The 19,374-nt window shown below is 40.0% G+C and overlaps 1 protein-coding gene and 1 pseudogene across 1 annotated transcript; one reads left to right on the top strand and one right to left on the bottom strand.

Annotated features, from left to right (window-relative positions):
* The first annotated feature begins 29 nt into the window (after positions 1–29).
* Positions 30–8,533, top strand: LOC109466050 (dynein regulatory complex protein 1-like). Its single transcript, XM_019763599.1, has 13 exons — positions 30–241; positions 871–1,383; positions 1,779–1,936; positions 2,405–2,537; positions 2,981–3,118; positions 3,469–3,591; positions 3,786–3,871; positions 4,337–4,423; positions 5,114–5,219; positions 6,279–6,455; positions 6,832–7,067; positions 7,504–7,640; positions 8,214–8,533. Exons 1-13 carry the CDS (start codon positions 122–124, stop codon positions 8,408–8,410), a joined length of 2,211 nt encoding a protein of 736 aa, XP_019619158.1. The 5' UTR covers positions 30–121; the 3' UTR covers positions 8,411–8,533.
* Positions 8,534–10,232: 1,699 nt separating this feature from the next.
* Positions 10,233–19,374, bottom strand: part of LOC109468424 — a 17,831-nt pseudogene continuing 8,689 nt past the window's right edge.

The raw sequence follows: 19,374 nt of genomic DNA, 5'->3' as shown, positions 1-19,374 counted from the left end.
TTTTCCGAGATGACCTGTTGTGACCCCGTCGCATAGCAACACAAATAGATCCCCAGGAGAGGGAGTGACTGAACGGTTGTGCGTGTTTTCTCCCAATTTTCGCGGCGTTTAAGGGTCCAAAATGAGTACAAATGGAGACGAAGAGGAAACGGGGCCTTCCACGGACTCCGCAGATCCCCAGGAGCGTGTTGAAGCGCGCCGGCTGCGGATAGCGAGGAGAGTAGAGGCCCGGAAACGGCAGGTCAGTCTACCTCATTAAATCACTAACCTTCATCATCTTGTTATTATGAATAAACATGTGCCATTTGTGAGCCAGGCACGTTCAAAACATACCATACAACTAAAAAATTGTACGTCCAAAGTCACTTGTTGCATAGATATCACACGAGTACTCAGAGGAAACATGTAGAGAGCTCAGAAAACACAAGAGAAAGTCAAATCGGGAAAGTCCATATTGTTTTGATTATCCGGTATCCCGCCATTGTTGTTTACTCTCCTAATCAGTTCCTGCCAAAAGTAAGCAGACAAAAGCTTAAACTTCAGCAGCCAAAGACTTAGACTTGAGTATCATTAGCAATAAAGTCGAATGTTTGACAGTTCAATATGTTTTAGCATTTTACCTCCATGGTTTTAGCCATAGAATTTTTGGTCTAGGTGCCAACTATATACAGTATAATGTCCTTGGTTATCCTGACACACTAAACTGAGGCCACATATCTACTAGTAGAAGATTTTGTGCTGTGCTCATAGTGTCATACACTTCAATCAGATTCAACAAGATGTGACAAAACATATACATAATAGTTGGATAAGAGGCAATAAGTTGCCTATAAGATCCTATAATAACAGCTGTTGATGTATAATCCACAGGAGATGGGCGTGGACCCCGACGCCAAGAAGGACGTGAAGGAGGAGCTGAGTAAGAGCAGGAAGCAGATCGAGGAGAGCAGGCAGCGACTCACCAAGCTCAAAACCGACGGCACCGAGCTGGTCACCAACGTCGAAGTCGCCGGGGACTCCCGCGAGTCTCAGCGAAGGTTGGAGGAGGAGGAGCTACGGAGGCAGCGGACCGAGAGGTTGGAAGCGGAGGCGAAGGCCAGCGCGGAGAAATTCGAGGATGTGACGAAGAAGTGGGACTCGGCGCGGCGCTACCAGATCCCGCAGGACCTGCATGAACTGTTGATGCAGCAGCGCGCCGCCTGCGATCAGATGATCGACGAGAAGAACAAGCTGGTGAACGACCTTCAGCAGGAGCTGAAGACGAAGGACGACCAGTACGTGAAGGACCTGAAGAAGCAGGCGGAAGACGTGGACCTCATGATCGAGAGAATGGAGGAACAGATCAAGAACTTAACCAAGTCTTACAGGGAGGAACTCACACAGGTACATGGAAGAAAAATAAGTGTCAAACTTTTAAGACTATCAATTGTTGAGAGTTTAAAAGTAGTAAATGGTTTTGCAGAGATCCAAAGGGGTTCTGAATTGCAGTGTTAGTCACAAATATATTGACACTAAAATTGCAAAGCACTAAAAGCATCAAAATGTAACACAAATACATTCTAACAATGAAACATAAAAATTATTTTAGTTTTCTTTACCTGAAGGCATAGTCATTTTTAGAATCTGACATCTGGATAAAAGTTCTAAATGGGAACTATGCAGCTCCAGATGTCGTACTGAGGGAAGACTGTGTGTGATAGATGTCGGTTAGCTTGAGGAAGGAATCCACTTTACTATACTTGACTGTACTGACAATGACCTTGATTTATGTCCCACAGATTGACAAGGCATTTGAAGCGGAGAGGGGAGAACTGCTTGAAGGGAACCGTAAGAAGTGGAACCAGACGATGCAGACACGCACAGAGAAGGAGGTGGAGTATCTCAAGCTGAGGGAGAAGAGAGTCGAGGAGTATGAACAACAGCTCCAGCATCTAAGGTACACAGACAGTTACTGCAAGTCGTCACAATGTGTGTGTGTTAGCTTAATCCCTCTCTGTCAGTTAGTCTAAAACGACTATGACTTTAAGTGTGCAATCCAGGAGGGTACAGTTCCTTTATGCTTAATGCCTAATCTTTCGGCTGATAACATGATGAGGGGCAGTGTACACACTGAACTTACGGTCCTTGTGATAAAAATATACATGTAACACAAGGGAGACCTTTGATTCAGTGAAAAATCTGGACTTTTGGATGAAAAGTTGAACTGTAATAAACAATAGCAAGAGATAATGGTAGTGAAGGTTGAGCCTGCTGCTAGTAGCAAAAGAAAGAAAAGTTATGATTCAATTCCTAGTGAAGAGTGAATGGTAGCAATTTTGCATGCAGAGGTAAGCTATACATTTGTACTTGTATTGCTGCATCATCATCACCATATTTACATCTCTGTCTGTCCTATGTTTATCAGGGTACAGGATGCAGAGGAGTACAACATGGTGAAGATCAAGCTGGAGACAGATGTACAGATCCTGGAGCAGCAGCTGCAGCAGATGCGCGCCACCTACCAGCTCAACCAGGAGAAACTCGAGTACAACTTCCAGGTATGTCTCTGTTTTGATGCATGTGTGAATTATCATACAAAGTTCCTTACTCATAATCCAGAGATATGTACCTGCCAACATTTTGGAAGCCCTTCTGCCCTCTTCCCTAAAGAAGTTAACAAACATCTCTGGGTTGTTCGTAAAGAACTTTGTTAACTGTTGAATTATCAACCTGATGAAGCTATTCATGGCAATATCATTGGCCATTATACATTCATACTAAGACTTGACTGAAACCATGACATTTCTTTTCTTAAGGGTTGTCTCAATGTGGCATCACAATCATTAAACCCAAAGTAGATAACCATGGATTATATGAGAATAACTCAGAGACACAGAAAATAATTTAAGTTGTGAAGGCCATTTGTCTGATATCATACCTTTCATGTAAAATGTGAAAAAATTAAACCTGGGCCATCTGCTTTATTTTCCCTTCATCACAGGTTCTGAAGAAGCGTGATGAAGAAAACACCATCACCAAGTCTCAGCAGAAAAGGAAAATCACACGCCTTCAAGATGTCTTAAACAACCTGAAGGTCAAACTAGCCAAACAGGAGAAGCAGTACAAGGAGGAGAATCAGGTGTGTTGTCAGTGTCTTTAGTTTGAAAGACATGCCATTTGATTCTGAAGAAAAAAAAGTTGTTGTAAATGATTAAATTAAGTCTCTTTATCATCTCTGTACAGGAACCAGCCTAATTTTGTATTTTCTGGCCCAAGTTGAAAATATCATATATTTTTCTTATGATAATGATTTGTTGTTCTCCTTAAACCATGCTTTAAAGTTTTGCTATAGACAATCTCACATATACGAAACTACATATGCATGTATCATGATAAACAGTGTTAAGGACTACACTGATTCAAAACATGACATTATTGACTTTATGTACCTAGTTTTAAAATCACCCTCTTTTTGCTGTCTTTTTTCAGGGCTTAACAGATGACTACAAGCGCATCACAGAGCAGTATCAGGAACTGCAGAAGAAATTCAAACACTTCCAGAGCACGGACTCACGCAAATTCCGCGAGATCTGGATGATGAACGAAGGAGAGGTAAAAACACAGCTTTTTCTAATGTTGATATTCTAGAACATCATTCATATCAGCTTCCAAGGATCAACTTGATTGTATATTACATTACTGTGACTCCATTCTGATAGAGTCATTCTGGTACTTCCTGAATACCAAAGTGTGGTAGCATGATATGATACTTTCCATAAGTTACAACTTGTTTATTTGACCTGTAGGCTAAAGACCTGGTACACAGGGTTTTGGAGGCTGACCGCATCATTCATGAGCAGCAGCTGGGTCTACCCTGGGACCAGCCAGACTTGTAAGTACAGTACATAGTCAGGGGATTTGGTAAAGATGAACTGGTGCTGCATCATCGTTTCAGCATCAAGGACAGACATCATGTGTTATTTAAAAGTTATAAGATTGGTCAATGAGTGTATTTGGCCATAGTGGAATATTCCTGAACCATTAGTTCAGCACCAAGGACAGGCATCAAGTGTTGTTTGTTTCATACAAAGTTATTTGTACTGGTCAGTTTAGGCTGATAAGTGTATTTGCATAGTTATATGTGTTATGTCATGAGGAAATGTTGCTGCACCATCGGTTCAGCACCAAGGACAGATATCAAGTGTTGTTGTAATGCAATGTTACTAGACTGGTCTGAACATCTGGATTTTTCATTGCTTATCTGACTTTCATGCTACTTTCACGCCACTGTAGGTACTGGTTGTGTATTAGAAAATCCCAGTAAGTTTTAACCTTATCTGTCTGCCCCCCTCTCCAGGTGGTTTATGGAGAATGAAGGCCCCATCGTACCCAAGCAGATGAAGGGAGCCAAACTGTCCGCCATGGAGGTCGTGCAGAAGGTCATGTCTGACCAGGGGGTGGGGCCGGGCGGGGCAGCCAGTGACGAGGAGGAAGACATTCAGGTTTGTCCAGTTCTCTTCTTTGCAAGCTCCGAAGAGAAGACCACTTCCTGTCTATGTACACAAACACAGAATATGAGGTAGTTGCCACCGTCAGCCCGTATGCAAACTGACAGGGCTACGAATGACCGGCTGGGAAAAGGTAGGAAGGGACAAGGAGAGAAGGGATGGAATATTTTAGGGGGTAGGGGGTGGAATGTGCACGCTGATAGGAAGTGGAAGTTCTTCTCCAGGGCTTGAAATATGTTTTTCTGGCAGGTACTGTTGAAAATTACTTGCACCAGATGAACTTTTCAAGTACCACTCAGAATCTAGGAAGTACAGATCATACTACAAACTTTTAAAACCATTGCCAATTATTTCTTTCATATTTCATAGTTATGTAATGCAGTGAATGATTGCTTCTGTGTTCTAGAACTTATGGTTGATTTGGCAACAGGCTGTGTTCTGAAACACACTAAAAATGTTTTCGCCTGTTCCAGAGCACAGCCTGTTGTAATACACATGGTGTTCTGGAACAGCAAATCTAGTACTTTTTGCTCTGTTTGTGAAGTACAATGACTGATTTTTAAAAAATTTTTTTTCGTCCCCCAGGAGGAGGGAGAAACCATGTCGATGGCGGGGAGTCAGGGTAGTCTGGCATCAGACAGGGAGCAGGCAGAGCCACAGGAGACGACCGTCCTGGCCAAACTCACCCCGGGAACCATCAAACAGATCCTCGAGCTGCTGTGTGATGAGTCGGTCAGTTGGTTTATCACATTTTGTTTATTCTTTGTTTGTTATTTTGTTTATTCAGGACCTGGAGAGGCCACTCCTGCCTCGCCATGGAGTTTATTCCTTGTATATTACATGTAGTTCTAAACTAAAATTTCCTTGAAACTTCGAACTTTTTCTCATGCCGTTTTGCAGACTTTTCCAGTAAAAACAAGAAAGTTAACAAGAATAGAGCCTAAAAGTTAAAAGGAATCATCACATCTTTGATCATACTAATAGACAAACATTATAATCATCTTGTCACTACTTGGCAATTGTGTTGTATGGTGATGAGGTATAGATTTGTACCAGTAACTTTGGATCAATAAGTCAGTTGAGTCAGTACAACAATTGACACTCTACATGTAAAGCACACCACACCAGTCAATACAACTGCTGTAGACCAAACTCAAAAATATTTTGTGACCTTTAAGTCAGATGAACCAAAACACCCATTTCATCAAGTGCAACTTGTTTTCAAAGTGGCACCGGTATCAACTAGAAAATGAACCAGAAAAATATTTGGTGCCCAACTCAGATTTCATAACTGCCCACCAGTTTTTCCACTCCAGGAGCACTTGTGTCCCTTTCTCTAGCATGTGTTGTGGGTCAAGTGGTCACCTGTAATGTTGTTGAGCTGTTGTTGAGTTGGAGAACACTCTCAAAGTCTGTTCTAGTACCTTTTTCATGTTCTAGAATGCCTATTATGTGTTGCTATTACATTTCTAAATACCTTAGGTAACCAAGGACCTTCAATAGATAAGTGTAGATTACAAGAAAATCTGAATGGCTCTGATTTATGTTTGTCGACTTTTTTCAAGATTTTTCTTTTTTTGCAAAAGATTACTTATTGCCAAAGTATCTGGTACATGTACTTGCATATGACACAAACTCAATCTGAATCCAAGCCAATTTTATCCATTTGTATTGCCAGTACAGGAAACTGAACCTTGTTTGCTACAGCTTTAAGAGAAAGACCGATAACGATAATATTGCCACACCTTAGTAAATCTCAACTAAATGCCCTCTCATGTTTTCCTCTACTAGGGTTTCTTGGTGGAGTCCAAACTCAACAAGCTGCTGGCGCCTCTGGAGAGGGACGAGCGATCGCTCATGAAACTAGACGCCATCTTCGGAGCGCTGGCCATCGAGACAGAAGACGATGTACATCTCCTGGCACAGTACTTTGTCAAACCCAAAGCAGTGGTCCAAGATGCAGTGCCGGTAAGTCTTGTTGTGTAATTCTGCTATAATTATGATATAGAAAATTCTATGATATAAAATGTCATGTAAGAAATTTGTGTGTAATCCAACAAGAGACGTAATGCAACAGCGTTTCTTGCCAAGTACATTTAGATTGTCTCACCAGCTATACAATTTCCCATCAAACAATAGATACTACATGTAAATCAAATTGAATAGTTACATCTACATGGATACTACCTACAGTTTTGATACTTCATGCACAGCCTTTTTGTAGAATTGATGTAGAATTGTAACCTATCATAATGTAGAGCAAGGAAAATAGCTCTTATTGAGTTGCGCAAATGTTACGTTAACTGTTGAGAAACAAGTGACTGAACTGTTTCCTGTGTTGTAGGAGAGTGCTGGTGTGACCCCTGCCCCCACAGAACGTACGGACCAGCCCACTTCCGAGGCGGGGGAGGAAGGTGAGGAGGGGTCATTTGTCGGCAGCGAGGAAGAAGAGCTGAAGTTTATGATGGAGGAGAAAGAATCGGTGAAGACAACAAAATCAGAGGCTCCAGAGTTGATTCATCCTAACGATATCTTCAAGGCACTGAGGACTTTTGTCAATGAACATAGACAACAGCAGAAGTAAGTACATGTAGTTTAGCATGTCACACTTCTTTTCACACTTGATTTTCCCTTCACAGCAAAGTTTAGTATAGCTTCCCTAGAGATAACATGATCACCACTATCCTGTAGTAATAGGACAGGTACATGTATATAAAGTTACTGTTGTTGAATCTGCATATAAAATAGGTTTGATCATTGATGTACATGTACATGTGTAGAAGATTTCTAAGATTGTTGATTTACAGATTAATTAGTATACTATATACTACATGAAACAACTAACAAACTCACAGAGGACTAAAAAAAATAGGTTTGATCTCAAGATCACTTCAAACGGATTGAATGGTATACTGTACTAATGGCATATACTAAGGAAAACTAACAAGCTACTTGTACAATGACTGTCAAAGGAACTACGCTTGTCTCTGATGTGTGTTAAACTTTCCTTTTACAGAAAGGAGCGCCGTGCGAGCTCCATGAAGTTTGTGCTGGGTGAGGAGCGCGATGACAGCCAGGACGAGGGTTACTGGAAGGCCATGGGGGGGATTATCCCTGAGAAGAAGGAACGCCTCTGGACGGCACTGCTACAAGGTGGGATAGTTGACAACATCTATTATCACCAATCCCAAGTTGTCAGCTTTCAAGAGCAAAACTGAAGACTTGAGATGGACAGGTTTCAGATAACAGGTTTCAGTCTACAATTGTCCGTTGCCCTCTACATTTAGAAGCATTTCAACCATCAAAGAGAAGTTACGAAAAGAATGAAGACTATTGAGAGCTAGGTCGATGAAGGTTAGACATCCAGGTAATACGATATGCCAAAAAACAGTTACTCAAGCAACTGGATATGATTTTGAAAACGTCACTGACGAAAGCTAGTGGATACTAGCTGAAACGTCTGACGTTTTCAAAATCATATCCAGTTGCTTGAGTAACTGTTTTTTGGCATATTGAGAGCTAGATTCAACTAGTAGTACATGTACATGTAAATAGTGTATTCATATAGCAGTCCCCCGAAATATCAAATGTGCTCAATATTCTCTGTTATGCTCAGTTAAGCTTGCTGGTAACCTCTGTATATGTAACTTTCCTTAGTCTGTTCTTTGCTAATCATTTAGATGCTCCTTGCAGACAGACAAATAACTTTGGTCCATCTTTTTTCAGGTTTTGACAAATACAGTCGCACCCTGGACGAGCGAGCCAAACTGATCACAGAAACAGATGCGCTGAGACAACAGAACGCAGAGCTGAGGATGCTGCTTCATCAGTACGTCAACTCTAAAGTCAACGGAGAGCTGGAGATCCCACCAACAAAGGTGTTGCAGCTGGAGTTCAGCGAGAACCAGCAACAAACAGCTTAGACCAATAGTTTTAGGGGAAAGGAGTTTAATTTACCTGTAGATTAACGAGATTCAAATGCTACAGTCAAACGCACATCAGTGAATATAATGTTATGCACACACAGTGTCACTTTTTTGCTATGGAACAACTGAACTACATTAAGTTTCAAGCTCTGCATTCTGTCTTAGCAGCAATTCAGAAATCACAGTTGTTGACGTGACCAAAAATCTCTGCAATGTTTTTGTATTGAATTTGAAAGGGAAAGAAAATTATTTCACATGATTTCCGAAATATGTACATGTGTATAACAATGTATGGTGCCACCAGAAAAAAATGTGAAATTGGGTGTAAAGTTTTTTTGTGAATTCTACTTTCAGGCTCTGCAGATTTTGAAAGTGTTTTAGATGTTGATGTATATATACTAGTAGTTTATCTGATTGTTTTTCCACCTCAAGATTTTATCACATGTACATGTATTTCACAAGATCTGTGTTATCAGCAGATGATTGGTCTATTTTTGTAGATATTGGGTGATACAAACAAAAATGTCTATAACAAGAGTTTTATATTGTGAATTAACTGTGCACTCCAGCTGTACATGCCTTTATCACAGTGTAAAAATAAAACTATGTTGATTACAAGTTGCCGTTTCGTGCATTTTTTGTTGGAAAGGATTTAGAGTTTCAAAGAAGAGATCAGCAAGCGATCTTTCAGTATAATTATAGATTTAATATAAACATCTGATATTTTCTTATCATTCCACAAGTTTATTGCACTACAAAAAGCATATTCACGCTTGTAATATTTTGAGGTTCTATAAAAGCATTGGTAGAAGCAAAATCTAAAATCACAGTCAAAGTAAAGCATCTACAAAATGAGTATTAGCTTCCATTATGGCAATTTTAAATGTTTCCACATATGTACAGAATTACAACTTATGATAAACAAATAGTGCTTGCATTTGGCACTAAACACTAAAAACTTCAGAAACTGCAATAAGGATACAAAATTTGACAAAAAAAACTTTAGATGGCATTAAATGCAGAATAAGCTGTACCATGTAATGAAATAATACATACATCTATACCTGTATTTACACATAGATTTCAAAGCTTGCCTTAAAAACCATTGCCCATCCCTATGTTACAAAAGAGCCCTGGAAATCTGCCTTAAGGCAGTTGAGTAGCAGCAAAATGCATCTAACAAGATTCTTTTATTAGATGTGAACCTTATTTTGAATCACATAAAATTATGAACATTAACCTTATATCAAGTACAGCCTATTGCAAACAGTTTCCAGATCAATAATTACATACATATATCAATAATATCAGTAATATTGGCATTAAATTTTCTAGTTGGCATTTATCCCATACTGACTATAGGCCCTTCTTGCATGGCTTGCTTTATAATTTCTTATCAACATGGAAATATTAGATCCAACAATATCTCCTTACTTCTTGCTAATCTCCAAGCAGATTTCTTTAGGGGCAAGGGGAGTCTATTGGCCAACTGTAACCAGTGATCTGGCCTCTACCAGGCTTCAGGAAGTGACTGGAAAGTGTAGAAATTGGCCAAATAGACAGATGATATGCCAGGGGAGGTTGTCTGAGCTAAAATGTTCTATTAGCACAGACCAACTCCCTTGGCATGTTATCTGTCTATTTGGCCAATTTCTGCTCCTTCTAGCTGCTTCCCGAAGCCGGGTAGAGGCTACCAGTGATCTATCAGGGGTTACTGGTTACTGTTTTATTTTTCAGCACATGCCCTTTTTGCATGGCTTGCTTTATAATTTCTTATAAACATGGAAATATTGTCTCCAACAATACCCCCATGCTTTTTGCTAATCTCCAAGCAGATTTCTATAGGCCTCCTGGGCGCTACATGTAACTTGTTACAATTTCGCCACTTTTTCTTTCTTTGTTACAACATCTGAAGTAGCTTTCTGATGGGAGGGTTGACTTTCACACCGTGAAGTTTCCACTCCAGAGCACAGAAGTCAGCATCCTCTACTCTCTCCTTCTGACTGTACATGATGTCATCTGTGTCTTCAGTACTGCAGCAAGGCAACAAAAATAGTGTTAGAACTTAAAAGTTATGATGTCAGATGTGTCTTCAGTAATGCTTAAAGGCAACAGTAGTAAAAATGTCCCCTGAATGCCTTTACAAAGTTATATAACATTAGTACACAGTTAGTACAACAATAATACTCAGTGAGTGTTGTAAAGATCCAATAGAAATTTCAGAGCAGCAAAACTGGATTTTCTGGGATGCCTCAGAAAGCTAAGAAATGTGCTAAGAAATAACAGTAAATGTCAATATCAGACAGATTTCCTCATCCAGAATATTTTTTTTGCCACCCTGAAGCTGCATTGGATGCCTGGTTAGGTACAGTGCTCATTTTGGAGGAGGAGGAGGGGAAGGACCCCCCTGGTGAGAGATTGTTTACACTCATTTCATGGTTGATTAAGAATGGGAGGGGCAGTGGCTGAAACTAATCCATGCACCACAGGGGGGGGGGGAGCTGCCAGATAACTTGAAGCAGATAAGGCTCATTAAAAAGTGATTTGTATTGGTGGGGAGCTGCCTACCACTGTTTAAAGAATCCAAGTAAGAAACTGATTTCCCAATCATTAGCTGAACTTTATAAGAAGCTAAAGTTGTGTTTACAATTTGATACTTGGGGGATTAATCTAGTAAATGTATTGTATTTTGTCCCTACATGTATAAATGCTGACTTTCAAAATTTGCCATGTGCCTAAAAGTCAGTGTAATGCCTTGTAACGCCAATAAGTCATTAAACCATATTGGCTAAAAAAAACTCAATCAAGACTTACACAAAGTACGTGTACAGCATCCTCTCAGCCAGGGCACAGACGGCTGTGAACAGTTTGGCGTCAAACTTTGTGTCGTCTGTGGCCTGAATCACGTCCAGGATTTTCTGTACCTGCTCCGTGGTGACTCCATCCACGTGGATCTGTTTCAACGCCTTGTCTAGTTCCTGAAGGATCAATTCACAATACAATTACATCAATACTTTAAAGTATTTGTGATATCTAGAAAAACGAAGATAATTTTTCTATAATTAGCATGTCAACAGCATGTAGGGGCTACATTACAATTTATCAATTAAAAGATAAATCTAGACCTTAAAAACCTTAAAAGCATGGGTGATATCTTGAAAAATGAAGACACAGTTCTTATTTAATTAGATCAGCAGCATGTAGGGCCTAAATTCTTACTAACTTTGTCAAGACTTACTATTTTGACAGTAAAACACTGAAGGATACATTCTATTCTATTGAACACCTTCTCCCTACTGCCTAATCCCATATCCAATTGTGAATTGGTAACCAAATGGCTACTCTGGTGTAACAAGCAAATAACCTGTTACCTTAACATTGATGATCCCATCCCTGTCCCTGTCTGCCTTAGTGAAGGATTGCTTGTACAAGTTCTGTCTCCTCTTGCTCACGATGCAGTAGTTAGACAGGTACTCGATAGGACTCATTCCTGAAGAATATCAAACAGTTTGTATTAGTTTAGTATATATTTCAATCCTTAAGTTGAAACCAAGTGTAAGCTATCCAATGTAAAATCACACTTCATGAATACTGGTAACTTCGTACTGGTAAATTTCCTATAAGTCATGTCAAAAGAACATTAGTTTCCTATAACTTGGACATTGCGACCAGGGTGCATGGCTAGTGTGGTCGGTGGGGTGATGTGAAAGTGTCTGACAAAACAAAACTCATGTAACAGTTATTTCTTTCATTTTTGTATTACCACTACAAGTCATTATCATCTACCATAGATTTTCATGCCAAGGTTGAAAAATCATCAAGAACTGTTAATGAGCTAAAGCCTCACCTTCTAGTAGCCTCATGTCCATGGGCAGCTCAAACCTGCTGATCTGTCTGGACAGCGCCAGTCTGCCCTGCAACCACGCCTGCTGTTTGGGTCGCTTCACCTCAAACTCCTGGACTTCTGCAACAATCGCGTCATTCTCTGCCTTGTTCTCCAGGAGGTTTTTCCTCCTCATCTTCATCTCCATGTTTAAGATCTCCTGTGGGAAAAATTGTTGCATTGTCAATAAAACAATTTTTACAGTACTATTTATGAATAGTTAGAGCCTTTTTAGGTAGTACACAAAGTTCTTACTGTGGAATCTGAGTCATGGAAACAGAAGTTGCGGAAGACTACACTTGACTTACATTAAACAGCTAGAAGCTGACAGTGGAATGACTCTAAGTCAACTGCATGCAGCAATGGAGGATAGAGAGAAATGGAGGCAGACAGTCATGAGAAGACTTTGAGTGAGCTCAACACAGGATGTGAGTGAGTGAAAGCTTTTTACAGGATTGTTATCTTTCGACATGCAACATTAGCTGTGATTCAATCCAAACATGACTAGAAATAACCTTGAATTATTGATGTAGAAAGCTAAACTGTCTTTTTAACCAGAAGCTAAAATACCAAACTCACTCCCTTTTCCAAACAGTGTTTTTCAAACAGTTGATACGGTTCATGAAAAGAAAACTATGAACTTGACTAAGCTAAAACAACAGAGATACTAGTTTATGTTCTGCAACATTCTAGCTAAATTGAATGCCCCAAATATAAATTTGAAATGTAATTCACAATAATGTATACACCTTAAAACTAAACTCTCAATAGTTATCTATTTGTCTACAATGTGTAAACTTGCCAAAATACAAAAAAGAAAATGCACAAACCTACCAGAGTTCACATTGCCATATTTGTACAACACCTTAAAACTTTGATAGCCAATGAGCTTCTACAAAAAGATGACCAGAGAACTCCACCTCTGCCTACACTACCTCCTGGTTTCAGAACTTTCTCTGAGCATGAACATATGGGAATGCGAGTGGATGGCACTTTCAGTGGGTTTTGAGTATGTTAGATGACATGGTTAATGCACTGTGTGGTGGTCAGCAGGGACAAAAGTCGCACTCTCTCTCGAGGGATACGTTTACGGACGGCCCTGTCAAGAGGGTCAGCTGAGTAACTACAGGATGTAGTTTTGTTATTCCGTAATGAACAAACAACTAGGAAAGCTGGTGCAGTGGGGAGCCACTTAACAGGCTGTCGTAACAGCATCTTGGCAGACTTAATCTCTCCTGCAACCTTGTTCTTTGACAGTAGTTTGACAGAAACAAAGTACAGTATTTTACACATCAGGTATAAAGTTCAACAGAACCTATCCTGTGATCATCAATGATACTATTGAAGTGCAGACAAAATGTGTCATTACATACTGTGCTGTTATAATTGTTTGCATGGTGTTTGTAAGAAGTTATTTAATGTTTACTAGCTTAAGCCACTCTGTGCTCCTGTGCTCACTGCGCTCCATGTGTATATGTATTATGAATGACTCTTAGAGTAGAAGGTTTCAAGAACTTGAAGTGTTTGCCCAAGAACGAAAACATGGAATGTAAGCTCCAGAAAACAACTCAACAAGTGTACAAGGCATTCAAATGATGTTTAAACATTTACTGACTGACAGTAACTGCTCTTAGTTATCAACAAAATCTCTAAAATAGACAGGTAAATTTGCCTGTGAATCAACTTAAGTATGTAACATCCGTGTCCATAATATCACCAGGGTCCATAATATCACCAACTTGAGAAATAGTGTGCTTTAAGATATTTTTACTGCAACATACTTTTGGTATGCACTCCTGCACACCTCAAATGTACATACCTAGGCTATGTTGCAGTAAAAATATCTTTAAGCACACTGTTTCTCAAGGTGGCGATATTATGGACCCTGGTGATATTATGGACACAGATGTTATGAGGCCAATATCTACTAGTAACAGAACACTACTAGGGTTAACTGTAATAAACATAACTGACCGAAGGGTCCATGAGTAGGGCCGGAGGAATGGGTGTCTTCTCCACTTTTGGTGGGGCTTTTCTCTTCTTCTTCTTCTTCCCCTTGGCTGACTTCTTCCTCCCTTTCTTGCCGTCACCTTCCTCTGGAGGAGCTTCCACCGCGGTTTCTTCCATCTCCTCATCACTGCGGAAAGGAGGGAAGGAAAGAACCAGTCAGTGGAGAAATGCATTTCCAGAATATGTGCCTACATACAGTAGAATTCTAGGCAAATACTATCATCTGTAATTTTCACAGGCTTCAGACCTCTTAATTGGAAATACAAAATGCTGAAATACAATGTATCTGATAGTTTCAGTATGGCTGTCTACATCAATATGAAAATATTGTGTTACCTATCGTGATGTTAAACATGTTAGTACCTACATGTATTGCTAACCTTCTCTATGCTGACATTGCCCATTGTCACAAACTTGCATTGGGAATGGGGTTAGGCAGCAGGGAGAAGGTTAAGGCTATGGTTGTTTTCAACTTAACCTTCAGCCTGCTAGTGCTACTAAAGTAAAGGTAGCTGTTTGTATTGGTTTTATGAATTAACAAAGCAGGGAGAAGGTTAAACACTACTTCTCTGCACTACTAAACATTATGCTAATGTCACCGAGCACTACAGAACAGACATTCCAGAGTGTGACTCGGGTAAAAAACCATTAAAATGTGAAAAAGTCAAGCCATAATAAGCCTTGATTAGTACCATTAATGGTACTTTTAGTAAAACTACTATTCCTACAAAGCAATTAACCTAGCATACTGAAAGAAAACCTGCTCCAACAGGTGTCCTTACAACAGGAACAGGTGAATTCTTTCCCATGCATTACCATATTTGCTGAGATAACACATACTATGTTTGAGAGACTACTGAATGAAATATCTAGTAGCATTTTTCCCACTAGAACTTAGTGGTGCTTACCATTTTCTGTAATTGGAATAGGTGAACACTTCCCCAAGCAAATAAAATATATATATATAGGTAACATCTGTGTCCATAATATCACCAGGGTCCATAATATCGCCACCTTGAGAAATAGTGTGCTTAAAGATATTTTTACTGCAACATACCCTAAGGTATGTACATTTGATGTGTGAAGGAGTGCATTCCAAAAGTATGTTGCAGTAAAAATATCTTTAAGCACACTGTTTCTCAAGGTGGCAATATTATGGACCCTGGTGATATTATGGACACAGACGTTACATATTACATACCATATTTCAGAGGCTACAAGTGGTTCTCCCACTAACTCTAGGGGTGCTTACAGTTACACACTGGCAGAACTTACATGAACCTAACATGGCGAACCCTGCTTTCCATTGAAGCCCGCCGGGAAAAACAGCGCAGAGATATGGCAACAAATTAGTACACACGAACAGAGAATAGCCGACTTGGGCAGCATGTGTAGCGGTGACATGATCACAGCTTCTGTCTTGTTATTTCAATACAGGTGCGTCCGTTGCTAGGGGAAAGGAGTTGACATGTACATGCCATGCTCCATTTCTTGTGCTATGTAAACCTCGGTTCCGAGGTGTTGACTCAACATGGACATTTTTGGACAACTCAGACATGAAAAGCCCTCCTAGTTGGTATGTTACTGGTAAGGTGAGTTTTACCTTTGTGGTATCTCATCCTAAAGTTTGAGGACAGAAACTGTTGTCATGTATCAAATCACTGTAATCACAGGTCTCTGACTTGTACTTGGTTGTATCGCTACCTTGATGTGCTAGCTCATTTCAAGGCACAGCACTGAGGTTGAAATTTAGTTCTAGAAATATTTGGAAGCCAAAATAAATGCCTCAGATCTTGTAATCTCTTTTGTTTCATGCAATGTGGCTGGAAAGCTGAAAGCCTGATCAAAGGATTCACTTTCCAAACAGGCCCTGGAACTGGTACTTACAACAAACTGAGTTAAACACTGTAACCAAATCAATCATCATACCTTTAATGACCCAGTCTAAGGTTTCTTGCTGACATGCCTTTGAACATTGCCACACTTAAGATAGAAGTTTGCATATACATGTACCAGAAATGTTGAAATTCTGACCATTATGGTAGACCAAAGGCATTTGAATACTTTTAAAGTCTTTCCTCACAATTTGATGTATCTTTATCCCAGTAACCCAACTGCTAAGGTTTAAATGTTTAAAGCTAATTAGCTTACCAACAATAGTGAAGTCCATAAACTGAACAATATAGGATTTGTAACGGGTACCAGCCAACAAGTATTTCTGTTTTGTTGGTTCTGTGACTCTGTACGGCACTGAAGACTGGATGTAAGACATAATGGATGCACAAACATTCTTTTCTGAATCTAAATGAGCACCTTACCTTTCAACTTCTTCTTCCTCACTCATCTTGCTTCACTGAGATTGAAAACCTTACAAATTCTATGGAACTTGAAACCAATCTTCAAGTGGTCGAAATCTCTGACTTTAACCCTGATCAGGCTACTGTAGGAATTCTGCTCGACTGCTCGCAACCAGATGAGTTACCGTTTTTTCAAAACAGCAACACGTAAGGTCTTATATCCTTAAGTCCTGAGTGTATCTTCTCAGTCTCTTAGGACAGCCCTAACACCAAAAGACCACTTCCAGCCAATTCCCGCACCTTTACACTACAGCACAGAAAGCAGGCCTGTGGATTTGTGTTTAACTCCCTACAGACTTTACCACCCAGGGTTTATTGTCGCACAGATTGTTAAATGAATAGTCTGGCTAACCATGTCTGAAGGTTACATAGTAACCACGCTACATGTACATAGAGCCCATACAACTCCCTGTCAGCGGGACTCAAATCTAATATTGATCACCCTTTGACTAACTGTCTTCCTTGTTTAACGGCTTGTGAAGGGGAAATTGATGCTTGAATAAACCATCCATTTTTTTCGAACGGCAAAATCATAATACAAGGAATATTCATCCGGGATACTTGTAAAGCTAAAATATTGCCTAGCTACGTATATGGGATCATAATTGAAATATATGGCGGACAATATCTACTAGGCTTTTGTTGAAAGAAGCCAAGGGTATGATTCATGTGGTTGCTACTGAGGTCACGTGACAGTTGCTAGGCAATGCAAACAAGCCATACAGCAATTAGTTGTCAGCGTGAATAGACAGGGATGGGGGAATAAACGCTCGGGTCAATACAGCGGGTAAACACGGCGCTGCAGCGTGTACCTTTGGATTAGCCGATTAGCAACCATGTTTTCACTGATGGAGATCAAGGGTCAAACACTGGAGCAACCTTGTTTCTTACAGACAATTTGTGACTAGGATTTCTTGTGGTATTTACCTAGGATATAGATAAGGTGTAAGAAACAGGAGGAGACAGTAAAAACCCCACTGGTCCCGGGCCGGGGTTCGAACCCACGACCTCCCGGGCCCCAGTCAGACACTCTAACCTCTCCGCTAAAAGGTCTAGACCCGTTTGCCAGATCTGTTGGTAGCGCCTATAAACCCCCCACTGTTACAAAGGGACCGTATTTCTTAGTAAATCAATTCAGGTTCAATACTCCCTGAATGGAAACTAATTTACCAGTAGAATAATTAAGAACATTTTTGTAGATGGTAATTTGGGGCAATATATTGGTGTCAATTCCAAGGTGTGGCAAAAGAACTATTGTTTAGTAAGTCCAAAGTTGAATTTACCTTCCCCATAAACATTTCATTTTCAGATTAGAATTGATTATTGAATGGAAGGGCCCCAGTAGTAATTTATATGTTGCAGCTACATGTAGTAGCTTACACAGACTGGCTTTGAGACATATATATAGGACTGAGTGTTTGAAATCAAAGCCTAAAATCTGACAAAAATCAAGACTCAAACCACCCCTTTGATTCCCATGTGCCAGTGCTTACCATGTTTTTCCAGTGGCAGAGTCTTTAGCCTATGGTCTAAAGGTACAAACACGTTGTAGATTGATGGATAGACCAACACTACAGAGTCAATATTGAACACACTGTTTGGTCACGATTGTTGTGGCTATACCAGTACTTTAATGGTCACCTAAAGGTGACCTGTGACCTCTGGTTGATAGCAAACCTGATCAAAGTTGGCAGAGCCGACAAATTAGAGCTATACTCTGTAAACAGCCTGATAGACATATAGTTACATGAATTACCATAACAGATCTTAAACATGATATTGTATGACAGACTGTTAATCTTATTGTTGGTCAATATTACCTTTTATTAATTTGCTACCTTAACCAAGATAAAAAATGATCATGAAGTACACTGTCTTTAAAAAAAGTGCTATTGCTATGATATCAATCATTCCATCAATCAAACTTTATTTCGGATGCTTATTATTAGAACTTATGAATCCATGTTACCTTTTCTCAGTAGTTGGTTCAGGTGTCCTGGGTTCTACAACCTCCACTTCCTCTATCTTCACTTCCTTCACTTCCACCGGCTCAACTTCTGGTTCAGGCTCAGGTTCTGGCTCAGGTTCTGGCTCCTCTTCTTCCATAGTAGGTGGCTCTTCAACCTGGATGGGAAACACCAGATGAAGAATAAGAATTATTTTGTGAAATTCTAGCCTGTACTTTCTAGGGTCCTGGATTTTATTGCCCGCCTCCTATGGTCACTATGAGGCCGATATTAACCATTGGAAGTAGGAAAATTAAGAAGACCAGATTCCAGGCAAGTACAATATTTGTAGGAACTACATGTACATTATTATGATAATAAAAAGCCTACTAAAATACTACAAACTGTGCCAATATCTATCATGAAAGTACATCGGATAGTTACATGTTTATTATGATAAAAATTTTTGTTCCAACACAAAGAATATCTTTTTCTGTATACATGAGATACTTGTACGTGATTTACAGCAATAAACTTTCTATCTTACGTGTTGTGCAACATTTACATATTTCATTCACACCATACATGGAGTTAAAACATTTTGTACCTCAGGGGGAGGCTCCTCTGCAACTGGTTCTGGTGAGGGTGAGGGGGGTGGCGGTTCTTCTTCCACCAGGGGTGGGGCAACTTCTGCTGGCTCTTCTTCCACTTCGGGGGTTGGGGATGGTGGTGGAGGGTGGGGGCGTTCTCTACAGGGGGAGGGGA

Source organism: Branchiostoma belcheri, unplaced genomic scaffold, assembly GCF_001625305.1.
Source record: "Branchiostoma belcheri isolate BF01 breed outbred unplaced genomic scaffold, Haploidv18h27 scaffold1, whole genome shotgun sequence".
NCBI lineage: Eukaryota > Metazoa > Chordata > Leptocardii > Amphioxiformes > Branchiostomatidae > Branchiostoma > Branchiostoma belcheri.
Note: the sequence above shows the minus strand (reverse complement) of the source record. Positions and strands in the feature narration are given on the sequence as shown.

Coding starts and splice junctions, on each gene's coding strand:
- LOC109466050 (XM_019763599.1), top strand. CDS start 122: ATGAGTACAAATGGAGACGAAGAGGAAACGGGGCCTTCCACGGACTCC. Junction 1,384..1,778: donor ACAGGGAGGAACTCACACAG/GTACATGGAAGA, acceptor TATGTCCCACAG/ATTGACAAGGCATTTGAAGC. Junction 6,456..6,831: donor TGGTCCAAGATGCAGTGCCG/GTAAGTCTTGTT, acceptor CCTGTGTTGTAG/GAGAGTGCTGGTGTGACCCC.